The sequence below is a fragment of the Acomys russatus genome, chromosome 4 (assembly GCF_903995435.1).
Source record: "Acomys russatus chromosome 4, mAcoRus1.1, whole genome shotgun sequence".
Taxonomy (NCBI): Eukaryota; Metazoa; Chordata; class Mammalia; order Rodentia; family Muridae; genus Acomys; species Acomys russatus.
The window spans coordinates 27203419-27218359 of record NC_067140.1 but is presented as its reverse complement, the minus strand read 5'-3'; the positions used below and the strand labels follow the sequence as shown (position 1 = coordinate 27218359).

The following is a 14941-nucleotide window of genomic DNA, read 5'->3' as shown; positions in this document are numbered from 1 at the left end:
TAGTCCCCATAAAGATGCCTTACCCTGGCAGTGGCAGTTGGCCCTCAACCACCCTCCAGGCTCAGGCTGCCCTGTACCAGATGGGAGTGGTAGATGCACTGACAAATGCTCTCAGCCCCTTTACTCTCATTTCTGAGCTGTTGAGGGCTGGCCAAGTTCAAGTCAGGTGTCCTGGAGGGCCAGAGCCCAATCTGCTTTGTGTGGCCATCTGTGGAGAGTTGGACAGGCTGATGCAGGAAAGGCAGAGGGTCACAAAATGAGTTTCACAGCACAGGCCACAGGATGTGGACTTAGGTGAGGATGTCGGTGGCAGTGTGAGCTCCAGTATTGCTTTTGTCATTTCATTTCCAGCTTTAAGACTCCAGGCACTTTCTTCGAGAAGAAAAAAGAACTAGAGCAAACCTTTCAAGTTTTAAAAGACCTTGAAAGCAGTCGTCTGGCTTGGCTGACACTGCACAGGTCCGCAGTCCCAGGGTGTGCAAGGACTGCAGACAATGCCTGGGTCCCAGGAACCCAGAGTCCAAGAAGGCTGCTCAGAGGACCCGAGAGACATGTCCCCTGAGGCCTAAGAGAAGCCACCCCTCGTCAGGCAGGCAGCACCGACTCAAGTCCCGCCTGAGCCACTGTCTTCACACTGAGGTCAAATGAAGGAGGACCAGGAAGGGGAAAGTGCAAACACAGCAGGCTCCCAGCAGGGCTGGGGTCAGGGTGCAGCAAGGCTCCTACCAGTTCTGGTTGTCCCAGCCCTCGTCGGTGGCCGCAGGTGGGGCTGCCTTTTTGGTGGCCTTTGCCCTGCCCTCCCCACTGGCTCCCTCCCAGCTCTCCCAGCCATCGCTATTGCTGTTCTTGTTGTTTGATGCAGAACCTGAGCCCCAAACATCCCAGCTGTCCGAGCTCCTCCTCCCTGTTGAGGCATCTGCGTAGGTCCAGCTGTCACTGCTTGGGGACTTGGCCTTGGGGGGCTCAGTACTCCCGAAGGTCTCCCAGAAGCTCTGGTCTATGGTGCTGTTCTGGGAGTTGTCTCCGCTGTTTTGGTAGCTGTGGCCCTCTAAGGGTCTATTACAGAAAGGGAGAAAATCTCAATCATTGTCACACAAAGACACTTGTGTTGCCTATATCCCTCAATCTGTTCAAGTCTTCGAGGCTCTCTAGAACAAGACCCAGCCTATTTGAACAAAGTGTGGCCAATGCCTGTGACAGCTCCAATGCTGTCTTTCTGGCCAGACACAAGGTGCTGCCCTTCACGTGCTCCCTAGCCACCCTTGTAGAGTCAGAGCAGCCTACTAGGTGAGGGGCCTTTTTCTCTGAGACTTAACTTGGCCTTGGTAAGACTCCAGGGTGGTACCAAGGACACGGAACTTTCCGAAGAGACTGAGTGCCTCCTACTACTTCAACCTACACTCCTATCCATCACTCAAACTGCAGGGTACTGCCAGGCACAGTGGCGCACGCCTTTAATCCCAGCATTCCAGGGGGCAGAGGCAGGTGGATCTCTGTGAGTTTGAGGCCAGCCTGGCCAACAAAGTGAGTCCAGGACAGCCAAGGCTACACAGAGAAATCCTGTTTCCAAAAACCAAAAAGAAAAACAAACAAGCAAGCACAAACCCAAACCCAAACAAATTGTAGGGCATTTACTAGGGCACTAGGAAAGAAATTACAGCTTTCTGCCCCTGAGCCAGGGCTCTGATGGTGAGCGTCAGAGGGCAGTAGAGGGCTGTGTTACAGCACTGGGCAGAGCGCTGGGCCAGGCAACCAGCTTTCTCTCAGGGAGCCCAAGAGGCCTGGGAAGGGAACGTGGACTACCTGTCTGAAGTGTCTTCCGCTTTCCCGGAAAAGAAAGTAGTGACATCACGCCATCCCTTACTGCCAACTCCCTGGACCTGGAAGGAGACAGGAAAGGAAGTTGGGGCCCCACCTTACACAGCACCTCTGGCTCTAAAACATGAACAAAAATGGATGCTGCCCTGCTAAGGACAAAACGCAGAGGAATGTCACATACGGATACACACAGCAGCAGTGCTGAAGCAACACTGGCTGTCAGCTGCTTAGTTTGCTGTATCTCTCTCTGCCTTCTATGCAGAAGCAGTTCCTGTGGTGGATGGGACAATGCCACAAGGATGGTAAATGGTAAAGCCTTCCCAATGCCACACTTTGGAGGTGTTCAGAGCTGTAGGCAACCACAAGCCTTGTCTTTACCATGGTGCAACCGAAGTGCAGGAAGCAGACTCCATTGTCATCATGTTGAGAAATCTGATGACCTCATCCCCATCCCACCAGGCCCTGAGGAGGTCATAGGACCAGCCACAGCTAACAACAGCATTGGTACTTACCATGGGATAAGCCAACGGCAGCAGGACAGAGAAGAAATGCAGGTTAGAGGCTGGCAAGTACCCACAACCAAGCTGTTTCCATATTCCTCAAGCCCTCAGAAATCAGAGGGCAGTGGCCACTGCCTCACCTGGCCCAAGGCCTGTGGGCCCCGTGCCTGGAATGTGGAGACTGGCTCTTGTTGTACTGCAGGTCAGCAGAGTGGCCCTACCTTGGATGCCAACTGAGAGACCCCACTGGACACATCATCAAAGATCCTTCCCTCCTTCACCTGTGCGATTTAAAGGGAGCTGTTAGCACTAACGCTCCAGAGTGCAGAGAGTGTCGCGTTCCACCAGGAGTCCATCTGGCTTTAGCTTCATAAAACCTCACCACTGCCAAAAGACCCTGTGCCTTCCTGGAGGAGCCCACTGCTGCCCAGACTCCTGCTGAGAGGAAGGCTGGGGACTCCTGACTCCTGCCAGGACTGATAACCTTCTGAGGATAACTGGCACTGTTGCCCGTAGCCAGGCCACTCAAATAAAACAGAAGGAAAGCAATATCCTTGGGGTATCCTGGGGAACAGACTGGGAGGACTAAGAAAAAGGAGCCTGGCCGGGCGTGGTAGTACACGCCTTTAATTCCAGCACTCGGGAGGCAGAGGCAGGCGGATCGCTGTGAGTTCGAGGCCAGCCTGGTCTACAAAGTGAGTCCAGGATGGCCAAGGCTACACAGAGAAACCCTGTCTCGAAAAACCAAAAAAAAAAAGAAAAGAAAAAGAAAAAGGAGCCCAAGGGCACCTGGACCAGAGAAAATTACAGGCGAGATTTTGCTGATCCCAATACGCCCATTTCCCTCTAAACAGAGAGCCTCAGGGGGACACCTAGCGCCTCAGCTATCGGTGCCGCCTACCTTCTCCTGTGCAGGCTTGAGGACATTCTCATTCAGGCTGTGGCTCAACTCCGAAGCCTGTGGGTAAGAGACACCGTGTCAGCTGTATGTACAGCAACACTGGCTGCTGCTCAGTATGTCAAGGACGGCACAAGCCTTGCCAACAGAGAGGAAGGCAGTGGGCTGTGCACACACGTGGGAAAGCAGGGTCACAGAAGTGACACCAGAATGGAAGAACAGATATGAAGGGAGCTCCCTCACAGTGCTGGAAGCAGCTCTGGATCTCGTCCACAAGTCATGAGGATGGACATGGCTCAGACTGAAGGCACCTCTTCATCCACTTCCTGAACAGGCACTGGCTCTTACATGGGAGAAGTAGTAGGCATGCGTACAGGCTCTCCTGGTGTCACCAAGGAAATGGCCATGAAGCTTTGAGCTACCTTAGGCATGTGCCTTGCCTAGACCTTCACCTCAAGGCAAGGCCAGATAAGAGGCTTAAAGGGAGATAACTCATTAGCACAGGAGGGCTCCTTTCCAACAGGGTCTACTCCAGGGGTTCTGGTTTGGGATAATTAAGCCATGAAATGAAAACTGAATTAAGCAGCTTTTCTCTCCAGAGCTCACTGGGTCCAGACGACCTTGCTCAGGGAACACCTGGGCTGAGGATTTTGGGGGGAGATGAGCTTCCAGCACCAGCAGGCCAAGGAGGTGTGAGTACAGCACACAGACGACCCACACACAAAGGGAGATGCAGCCAGGAGCAAAGCACATGCTCAGCAGCACAGGGCAGCATGCACTAGTACAAATGGGGTTTTACCGGCTCTGACTGCTGCTTGTAACCCCAAAACTTGACCCAGTTGGCACGAAGGCAGTTATAGAGAAAGAGCAGGTAGTGGGAGTCGCATTAGGAATGCCCAGAAGTGCCAGAAAATACACCCCTCACCTCAGCTTTTTTAAGGGTCTCACGATGCAGCCTGTGAACAGTCCTCAGCTACTGGGCTACAGGGCTGCGTTATAGCCTCAACTACTTCTATCACCCACACCAGTCTGCTCTGCTGCAGAGTCCACGATATGCTTGAGGCAACTGATCCTAACTTAAGAGCTCTGAGGCAAAGCCAGAAGGCTTCTGCAAGGTGGGTCACTGGGGGTGCAGGGCTGGAAGAGGCCCTGAGAGGCAGAAGTGCAGACGAACAGAGTGCTGCTGGCCACAAAGACCTAAACCCTGCCCACCTCACCTGAGAAAACAGCTGACCAGAGCTCTGAGCTTGGAAGAAAAACAAGCTGCCAAGCCCGAGACTGTCACTGCTGGCAACTGGGGTGTGGGAACATTTCCAGGTGAACAGCCCAGGGCTGAGAGCCATGGTCTAGACAATCCTTCCCATAAGCAGCCATGGCACAGCGGCTTCATGTCTATGAGTGGCTGTGGTAGACACGGCTGAGGAAACCCTCTACAGGGGAAGCCTCCTGCTGTCAGCATCTGGAAGAGCTGAGGTGAGGACAGAAGAGGAGGACCTTCTTCACTACGAACTCAGACCCTAAGCACCCAGCCCAGGATGCTTCTCTGTGTAGCCCAGGCTGTCCTGCAACTCAGAAATCTGCCTGCCTCTGCCTCCCAACTGCTGGGATTGACAGTGTGCACCCCAAAACTGAGAGTAGAGCTTCTTCTTTTTACCTTTTGACTTGCTTGGGATCCAAATTTTGTAGCCTAAAAGGAAAACAAAAACAAAACTTTGTATTCAAGTGTCTTGACTCTGATCGTAGGCTGAATCTATATGGTGGAGCTAGTTCCAGAACTGACAGCAGCTCTCAGGGAGCAGGATGCTGCAGGGAGGCTGGCTTAGCAGATACTGTAACAAGCCCACAAACTGCTGGGGTAGGATATGTCTGGACCCAGCAGCCACTCCTGCTCCTACCTGTCCAACATGCGGGCAGCTCAGTAGCTAGCTTATCAAGGCATAAAGAACTGCTGACACTTGAGAAAAGGCAGGCCTATCTAAAGATGCCCAAGCTGGAAACTAACTAGACCTCCCCAGCACCAGCCTTCCTAGAGATAGAGATAAGAAAATACACCTTGTCGCCAGCAACTGCTCCATGGCAAATGGGCAGGGAGGGTAGATGCAATGGCTTCTAGCTTGTTTAGATGGCTACAGGCATTACTGGTCAGCTTCCCCTGGACCAGTGGGCCAGGGCACCTTACCTCTATCACTGTTCCTACTATTACCATGCCCACACAGCCCAATCCCAGCCAAAAGTCTATGCCTTCCGGTATCTTCCTATCAGTGCTTCCCAGGGCATTGCCAGAGCCAGGCATGCTCCCCGTGCAGCACGGTCTGTCCCAACTAGGACCCTCAAGTTCTCCTCTCATTTAGGTGAAGCTGAGAGAGAGGAGCAGACAATCTAAACACTAATCTGAAGACTCATCAGCTGTGCATGAGGGACTGTGTCCATCTCTACCCACATGAAATCAAGTCTACCTCTGCAAGTGGTTTGCCCCGACACAAAAGCAAACACCTTCTGCTACAGTAAGGGTTCCTGGGCCATCCTGCAGTGGACAAGGCCCCATGCTTGTCTGCTAAAAGGGTGAAGATCAGGATGTGAAAGGGCCCCAGGGCCCTAGGCCAGTGGTGGACAGCATGCATCTCATAGTCACTTACACCCTCCTTCGCTGCAGAAGCAAATTTGCTCGCCCCAGTGGTAAAACTGCTCCAGCCCTGAGAAGACAACAGAGAAGGATGAGGCATGGCTTTTCTAGGCCTTGTGCATGCTACACTCTTGGCACTGCAGCACAGGAAGGCTCCACAGAAGGCACCTCAAGCACTTCTACAGCCCTCTGACCAGCAGCCACACTCCCCTTGGCAGCTGCGGTGTACAGCACACCTTAGCACTGTCCTCACCAAGAGGAAGAACTCAAAGCCTGCTTTTCTGCCCTGAAGAAGACCCAGTGTGAGCCCGGCAGTGGTGGCGCACGCCTTTAATCCCAGCACTCGGGAGGCAGAGGCAGGTGGATCGCTGTGAGTTCGAGTGAGTCCAGCACAGTCCAGGCTACACAAAGAAATCCTGTCTTGAAAAACCAAAAAAAAAGAAGAAAAAAAAGAAAAAAGAAAAAGAAAGAAGAAGAATGACTGCTGCCGCCATAGTCTGACAACAGCGACATTTCTTGGGGGCAAAGAAGACAGTTTTAAGCCAATCTCTGGTTTCTGAGATAGGCTCTCACTATGCAGCCCAGGAAGCTTCAGCTTCCACAGTACACTGCATGTTACAATATTCAACTTCAGTTTTAAAACAATTTCGAGCCAGGCGGTGGTGGCTCACGCCTTTAATCCCAGCACTCGGGAGGCAGAGGCAGGCGGATCACTGTGAGTTCGAGGCCAACCTGGTCTACAAAGCGAGTCCAGGACAGCCAAGGCTACACAGAGAAACCCTGTCTCGAAAAACAAAACAAACAAACAAACAAACAATTAATTTCGAGCCAGACATGGTAGGTAGCTCATGCTCATGATTCCAATATGAAGGAGGATGAGGCAGGAGAATCACTGCAAATTCGAGACCAGCCTGGTCTACACACACAGTTATAAACAAGTCTTTAAAAAAAAAAAAAAAGGTAAAAAAGTCATTAAGGAATAATCCTTCCTGACACAAAAGAGGGTGGTGTCAGTCTTCCACCTGCACCCTGATGCCCGGGCACCAGTGTGCAGCAGCAGGGAGAAGTCTTGCACATGCTGCCGCACATCAGGATGCCCGGGCACCAGTGTGCAGCAGCAGGGAGAAGTCTTGCACATGCTGCCGTTCACGGATCTGTCCTCTCATGCACCCTGCTTGCTTATACTTATTTTGAAGACCTGGCATCAGTATGAAAAGGCTTTCCTCTTTCTGATTAGTTTGCTGTTGCTGTTTTCAAGACAGGATTTCTCTGTGTAGCCCTAGGTGTTCTGGAACTTGCTCTGTAGACCAAGCTAGTCCTGAACTCAGAGATCTGTCTGCCTCTGTCTCCCAAGTGCTGGGATTAAAGGTGTCTCCCACCGTATCTGGCTTATTTCTTTCTCTTTTCACTTTCAGCATCCAGGCCACTTAACAGCAGACCCTGCTAGGCCATCAGGCATTCATGATCACTGCAGGACACCAGACTGCAGTGAACAAAAGTAGCTTAATGATTAGTTTCCTTGGAAAAGCAAGGCTAGGGTGTTACACCCTGAGCTTCTGGCCTGGGGCTTCCCAGTTGCTTTGAAAGTAGGCAGATGTCCCAAAACCCAAGCACCACACCCCAGTAGAGTGCCAAAACCTTGGACAGCCTTTGCTCAGGGCCTTGTTTCCTGAGTCAGCCACCCAGCACAGGCCAGGAGGCTGGATCAGCCCTCTGCTGGACTCAGGATATGCCTTGGACATAAAAACACAGGCTCCGAAGAAAACCTTTAGTTCTTTGAGGAGGTCTATCTTGGTAAATTTACATGTGTGTTTTATGACCAGAGTAAGTAGCTAAACACATTTGGGGTATGAATAAAAGGCCATTTTAAAAAGAAGGTAAATAAGAAAGGACCTTTAATCAGACCAAAGGGTATGTGTCCCAGGTCTAACCACACTGCCCATGAAGGGTCCTCCTCGCCTTGGCATTTGATAGCCGCCCTAGCTATGTCGGTCACTCTGAAGGTCCTAGGCCTTCTTACCGAGTACAGGGATGACATAGCATTGTTGAGGAAGTCGTCTTCTCTCTTCTGAGGTGGCACTGTGTTCCCAAACCCCACATAGCGATTCTCCTGAGCCCTGAGAATAAACATAGGCATCACCAGCCACAGCCAAACTCTGCCTCTCCTCGACAGTGAGACACTGGGCAGCAAGAAAGGTGCCCACACTGTATTCTGGACAATGGGCACAGGAGCTATATAGGTACTTTCTACCACATGGCCTGAGGTTCCCAGCCAGACTCAAACCCTGCTAAATGGGGTTACTGGAAACATCATTTACAGGCCAAGCAGATCTAGGAAGAAAACGCATCATTTTTAATATTGGCTTTTCTCCACATTCAAAACCTCAATTCAAACCTAGGGCATCTTGGGGCTTGCCACAAGTGGACCTTGGGTTACACACACTGTGGACACATGCAAAAAGAGTGGACCCAGCTTACCCTAAAGGAAAGAAGCCCAACCCAATGGAGTCAACCCTGCAAGGTGGGGTGGCCTGTCAAAGATGCCCCCAAGCACCTGCTGCTAGCCCTAGCTTGAGAGGCCTCACCCCTGGTAGGAGCCCAGGTCATCATTCAGCCAGTCTTCAAAAGCCTTGTCCCCAGAGGCAGTCACGTTCTGTGGCTGGCCAGAGGATCTGAAATAGAAAGTTAAAGGTCAGTAGGGCCTCAACAACACCAAATGAAACCACAGTCTTTGTGACAAGGACCTTTCATATCATATATGGGGTCAAAGAGGCACCAGCTCTGACCCATAAGAAGCTCAGAGGCCCAACCTAAGAGCCGATAGTGAGTTCTCCACCTGCCAGGACTAGCAGTGAGGGTTTAGAGCTGGGACATGCACTGCAGCTGCCTGAGGTGAAGCTCTGAAGTGTGCGAGGGCCTTCTGATTAGGGTCTATAGGAGCTGGAGGCACAAGATGTGCTGTCACTTAATGCATAGTCACCCATCATGCATTGGCCTCCAGAGGGACAGTCCTCACTGTGGAATTGGTATGTATAACAGGGACCTGCACCACCCTGGGGCCTGTACTATGGTGACCAACAGCTCACATGAGACTGACCATCGACAGCAAAAACACACCCCACAGCACTGTTCACAGGGTTGTATGACACACCTGTAAGAAGAGGAAGCAACCCTTCCGCAGATCAGGGCAAGACGCAACTTATTTGGGGCAAACTTTTACCTTTCAGAACTGTTAAAACGCTACTTTTCACTCTAACTTCTGGGGATAGCTCACAACTGGAGCTGCTACCACAAGTGGAGGAAACGAGGTTTCTGTGGGGATCCTAAGCTACCACTAACGTGAGGGTGAAGCTGAGGTCTGACCAGCAGGCCAGAGGAGCTACCGGTGGGCAGTGAAGTGCAGCGTCTTGGGCTGAGGTGGGGTCCAGTTCTGCGCAGGTGACGACTCCAGGGACCATTCTTTACCTTCTGCCAAAGTAGCCACCTGAGAAGATAGCACGGCGTGAGAGACACGCCATCTGCTCAAGCACACTCAACTCTACACCAAGCCACAGACCAGGGCTCGCATGACCATGTATGCGTCCTGGAGTCACTGGCCACTGTGGCTCCAGCTTCAAATGCACAAAGCCTCATAATTGAGTCCTTGAGTCAATCTAAGGAAAGCCAAATTCTCCGAGGGTCTGCAGCTAAGCCACCCTTCGGCACCATGAGCACTCTTCTTTTCCTCCCTTTAATTATAGGCTATTTGCATTCCCTCTGGGGAGGAAGAACCTGCCCCAAGGTTAGCAAGGGCCATTTGTCCTTGTCTGTTCTTGGACAGGGCATGGCCTCCACATATGTTAACAGTGAGAAAAGAAACCTGCCTCCCAAAGCCACTAACGCCACATTCCAGCTGCTATGAATGTGTCTGCTGTGTTCACCTGTGTATGAAGCAAGCCAGTCCTTACCTTATCCCTGAAGAGAGCTGCGGCTCTGCTGCTGTACTTGTCCTGCAAGGACCAGCTAGGCTCATAGTCCTCCTGCGCCTCCAGGAATTCTCGGAACTTAGCATTGCCACCAGCCTTCATCTTCTCAAGTTCAATGTCCTTCCATTTGTCCATTGTTACAGAGCGCACAAAGCTAGAAACCAGATGTCCGATCTGATTACCAAGTACCAAGAAGCCTCCCAACCCGAGACCACACCCTGAGCTAAACATGGGTGCTTCTGTACAGAGGAAAAGCCAGAAGAAGCTTCATGGAGGGAAGCCAGACAGAGGCTGCTAACCTTGGCCAGTGTTAGTGAGGTGAGGGAGCTGGACAGAGGCTGCTAACCTTAGCCAGTGTTAATGGAGTGAGAAGCACCTAACAAGGAGGACAACAGCCCCCTAGCACCTTGTCAGACAGCAGTTTGGGCTGCAGGTCCCACAACATGGAAAATAGGACAGATGCGGGATATACGGGGGGCCAAGTGGCAGGACACTGACCTGAGGTGCACCCCAAGCCCACGGTGTCTCCCAGAGCATTCCAGGCAGATCCAGATGCCATAAGTCACGCTGACCCACTGAGGATTGAACGCACCACACTCAAAGCAAACCTGCAAGGGGAAGGGGGTCACACACAACTCACCAGGTAGCTCAGGGCAGTGTTAGGACCCCAAAGACCCAACAGATGCTCCAAAGGATGCAGAAGAGGAACAGGCCGCAAGTGCAAGGACTAACTGAAGAGCTAGTACCAATACACCCAATGAGGCCGCTCAAGTTAACCAAAGGATATAGGTTCAGGACAAAACTGAAGGGGACAGAAACTTGTGTGAAGATAAAGAACTTCTCATGAGAAAAATACTCAGAAAGGAGACCAAGCATCCTCAGCATACTTGAGCAGCGCGGCAGAAATCCCACTCCCTGCAGCCACACCAGTGAGCACCAGGAGCCACTGGCTGCTCCCTCAGGGAATGATCAGCCTCTGCAAGGAGGGACACATAGCACACCTCCTGCACGTGACACCAGAATATTCACCAGCCTACCCAAGCCCAGCCCAAAGGTCCACACTCACATTGTTCTCATCTTGTGCCCTGACTTCTTTAAGAACTTTTCTGGTTCTTGGGCTGGCCATGGTGCTGCAAGGAGGAGAGCAAACCTTTACAATGGGCTACTATGCAAGAGAGAGAACGAGTTGGCAGTGCAATAACATGATGCAGTATTGATTTCATAAGATCTGCCGCCAAGCTGCTCTAATTTGACAGTGGTAGTCCTGCACAGTACAGGGCCACTTACCAAGGAGGCTCTTCATGGGCCGTGGAGATGGGGAAACCTTAGGCCATAGCCAGCAGTAAGAAGCCAGGAATGCTATAAAGTACACATTCAGCCACTATGTGCCACAAGGCAGCGTAACTGGTGAAAAGCCCTGTCATCTGGTGGTAAAACTCACAAGGAATAGCTTTACAAAACACATGACGATCGGCTGCTAAATCTGTTTCCTCTCCTGAAAGGGCAGCATCCTGATGGAATAGAGTACTTGGAGCTTCCTACCACTCCGCCAGCTCCCCAAGTTGGTGCAGTAATCCCTCAGGCTGCAGGAAGGGGCAAGGAAGCATCCCTGGCAATGGTGTTAAGACAGTCTGTAAACAGGCCCTCTATGAGGACATCCTGACAGACAAAGTCAGCTGATGCAGCCACAGGATACAGCAATAACCCAGACACATGTGGAGACCAGAGGACATAGGTTGTCTTCTACAGAGTTCCAACTTATTCCCTTAGGATACTGAACTTGGAGCTAGGCTGGGAGCAAGCTCCCAGAATCTTCCTGTCTCCATCCTCCAAAGCTGAGGTTACAGACAGGTGCAGCCACGCATGGTTTTTATGCAGCTATTGGAAATTTGAACTCAAGATCTTTATGCCTACACAGAAAGTGCTCTTACCCACTGAACTATCTCCCTAGTCCCAATTCATTTCTTTATCTCTGCCACTTTCAGCAATGGATGACTTTTAACTGGTAGTCCATTTAATTCAGGACTAGGAAAATAAGCGAAAGGAAAGGACTGTGCCAACCACAAGGCTGGACATAAACTAGTCCCAGTGACATCGCACACACCAGCACTGAAGTGACTGGATGCGGGACCTGGGCCTCTAGCCATCTTCCCTGCCAGCCCACCAGTCAGATGTGGTATTTCCAGAACCCATCCATCCCAATGGATCCATGCTGTTCCTCTAACTCACAGGGTAACCCACATGCAAACAACAGGTGAGTTCTCTGTATGACAGAAGCTACAGGTTTTCAATGTTATCACCTTGCCACTCACTTGCTGTTAGACTGAAAGTGACCACTTTCTATCCATGAGGTCGGCAGAGCTTAGTATATGGCTACCATTTAAAAAAATAAAAAATAAAAGCCACTCTGTCCTGTATCCTATATTTTACTTTGAATTTAAGTTTGCAGAAATATGTTCAGTAAAGGATCTTGACTCCTCCTACATCTTGAAATCTCTATCTTTCAGCATGATTAGACTCCCCTTCTGCCGTCTGATGTTAACATATATTTGTTTTCTGCAGCTGTCTGAAACTAAATCCTAGTTCGTTCTAGCTTCCTTTTACTATATTAACTACATGCTGGAATGGCATCCTAAGACCATGAACACACAAGCGCAGGCTCCTGCCTGTAGGACTCAGGCACTGGCATGACTCATTCAGACAGAACAGTTAGCACCCGGGCATCTACGCATGCACGCCCTCAGACAGCTCAGAGCATTTGGGGAGACACTGGTAGAGCTGAGTTTCCAAAGCTGCCTGCATCCCAAGACCGAGACCAAGGGTGCAGGTTTCTGTGCTCATGTCCAAACCACTGTGCCTGCCCTCAGAGGCTGGCATCTACAACACAGAGGCAAGGAAAGGCAGTGAGACCGAGACCACTCTGGATCTCTAACTGTAAGATAAAGCAGAACACACTCGAAGCTATAGGGGTAAGTGTGGCAAAGTGGATGACTTGCCTTGGAATCTGTTTGTTTTTGAGACAGGGTCTTTCTATATAGCTTTAGCTGTCATAGACCAGGCTGGTCTCAAACTCACAGAGATCTGCCTGCCTCTGCCTCCCAAGTGCTGAGATTGAAAACGATGCCACTGTGCCTGGCTTGGATTTAAGAAACTCTCCTGTGTGGCAAACTTGGGGAAAGAAATTAGTTAAATGTTAAATGTTGTGTTAAGAACATGAAAATAAGCACTTTCACCAGCCTAAATGTAGCTCAAGAAGGGTTCAAGAATTCTTTTTATAAATTTTAACATTTCTCTCTTGGGTGTGCCCGTGACGTGCTCACAAGTGCATGCCTAGACGCCTAGAAGGTGGGAGCTGGCTATCTCCTTCCTCCAGGTGAGTTCCAGGGACCAAACGCAGGTAGTCAGGCTTGGTGGCAAGAACCCTTACCCTTACCTGGTAGTGCATGTCACCCACCCCTAAGAACTCCTAATACCTGAAGAAGAAAAAAAAAAAAAGGAACACTCTTCCTTCAAGCACACATAACCAGTAAATACTGACGTAAATAAGGATGTTTTCAGACTTTACTAAGTCACGTGTCACACTAGAGAACATTTGGTTCTTAAACTGGGACATGAGGGACCTCTGAGGTCAAAAGGGACTCCTGGGGGCTTGGCCCTAAGGCTACAGTATGGGCAACTAGGAGAACTACTTATTCCCTTCCTCAGAGCACGCACACACACACCCACACACACACACACCCACACACACACACACCTAAGTTATGCTTCCTCACTCAGCAGAACAGGTGATTTCAGAACACCTCCTTGTCCGGTACCACAGTTAGGGCGCCAATGCTGCAAACAGCACAGCAAAACGTGAAGCCTGAAACAGAGTAGACTATGTCCGATGTGTGATGCCTTAAGAGGGCAAACAGCATAGTCTTCTAAACCAAGGTAAAACTGAGGAAAACTTTAAAAGCCTGGTTCTGTGAGGCTTTTGTTGTTACTTTGTTTTTTCTTCCTTCGGCAGAGTACTCAAAGGCCGAGAAGTGAAACGGTCAAACTAGCTGAGGGTAGGGAGCCTGGCTTCCCGGCACCTCTGGACGGAATCTTCTAAGAGAAGGCCCTTTCCCGGCCAACTAGGCTGTGCAGAACCAGTCTGCGTCTGAGAGAGCGCTCGGGATGAGAGTGCTGAGCTCCGCGTAGTAACCGCTAGGCTGAAGAGCGACAGGCTCAGAGGCCGAGGGGTCTGGACAGCCCGGGCGGCGAGGAGATCCGCTCGCGCAAGGGGGCGGCCGTTCACCGGGACCCTGGAGTTTGGGGTCCGAGGAACAGGAACGCCACAGGTCGGAGGACTGGAGAGTCCGGGGCCCGGAGGCTGGAGAATAGGAGATCGGGGAGCACGGGAGGAGCCTGGAGCCCGGCTGAAGACCGGGGGCGTCGGACAGTCGGGGCTATCAGGGGGCCAGGGGCCTAGGGCCACAGTACCGAGGCTTAGAGGACCAGGAACCGGAAGGTCAGGGAGTTGAGGGTCCTCAGGTCCCCGGTGTCCCGGACGCGAGCTCACCTGCTGCCCTCAGGGGGTCGGATCCGGCCGAGGTGCCAAGCTGGACTAGGCGCTCAGATCCCACCCCCTACCCCCACCAGCCGCCAGCAGCTTCCGCCTACGTCGACCTTTGCAAGGGCTCATGGGAGGCCTCCGAAGCGGTACTTCCGCCTCTGTGCGCGAGCCGGAAGCGCAGGCCTTCGGCTGCTGGCCGGGTCTTCAGCTGAGGATGTGCGGTTGGGTAACGCACAGCCTATGGATTCTAAGGCATCCACGCTGCAGACCGAGGCGGTTCTGGTCTAATCTATTAAGTTAGTTGCTGGTGATTTATTTTTTTTTAGTTTTGTGTTTACTTTGGGCGTCTCTGTGCCACGAATTCCTTCCTCATCGGCTTTTTGACTTTTTTGTTTGCTTTGTTTTTTGTTTTGTTTTTCCGAGACAGTGTTTCTCCATGTAGCCCTGGCTGTAGTCCTGGAGCTCGCTTTGTAGACCAGGCTGGCCTAGAACTGTTGAGATCCTCCTGCCTCTGCCTCCCGAGTGTTAGGATTATAAGGGTGCACTACCACCAGCCTGGTCGTTTGGCTTTCAAATTGACCAAAAGTTAATGTTTTA

The 14941-nt window shown here is 51.3% G+C and overlaps 1 protein-coding gene across 6 annotated transcripts; it reads right to left on the bottom strand.

Moving 5' to 3' along the window:
- Nucleotides 1-551: 551 nt before the first annotated feature.
- Nucleotides 552-14434, bottom strand: Arfgap1 (ADP ribosylation factor GTPase activating protein 1). 6 transcript variants are annotated; one of them, XM_051143976.1, is made up of 14 exons: nt 14351-14434; nt 10871-10934; nt 10303-10412; nt 9787-9958; nt 9223-9323; nt 8425-8511; nt 7860-7956; nt 5853-5909; nt 4871-4903; nt 4016-4045; nt 3220-3276; nt 2540-2599; nt 1804-1880; nt 552-1056 (listed from the first exon to the last, which is right to left on the bottom strand). In XM_051143976.1, exons 2-14 carry the CDS (start codon nt 10928-10930, stop codon nt 723-725), a joined length of 1275 nt encoding a protein of 424 aa, XP_050999933.1. In that variant the 5' UTR covers nt 10931-10934; nt 14351-14434; the 3' UTR covers nt 552-722. The 6 variants fall into 6 exon arrangements, with proteins under 6 accessions (XP_050999933.1, XP_050999935.1, XP_050999934.1 ...); XM_051143978.1 differs by lacking the exon at nt 2540-2599 and having other exon boundaries at nt 1804-1874; XM_051143977.1 differs by lacking the exon at nt 4016-4045.
- Between the last annotated feature and the right edge of the window lie 507 nt (nt 14435-14941).

Coding starts and splice junctions, on each gene's coding strand:
- Arfgap1 (XM_051143976.1), bottom strand. CDS start 10,930: ATGGCCAGCCCAAGAACCAGAAAAGTTCTTAAAGAAGTCAGGGCACAA. Junction 8,512..9,222: donor CTGCACTTCACTGCCCACCG/GTAGCTCCTCTG, acceptor TTTCTATTTCAG/ATCCTCTGGCCAGCCACAGA. Junction 3,277..4,015: donor ACAAGCAGCAGTCAGAGCCG/GTAAAACCCCAT, acceptor TCTTACCCACAG/GCTTCGGAGTTGAGCCACAG.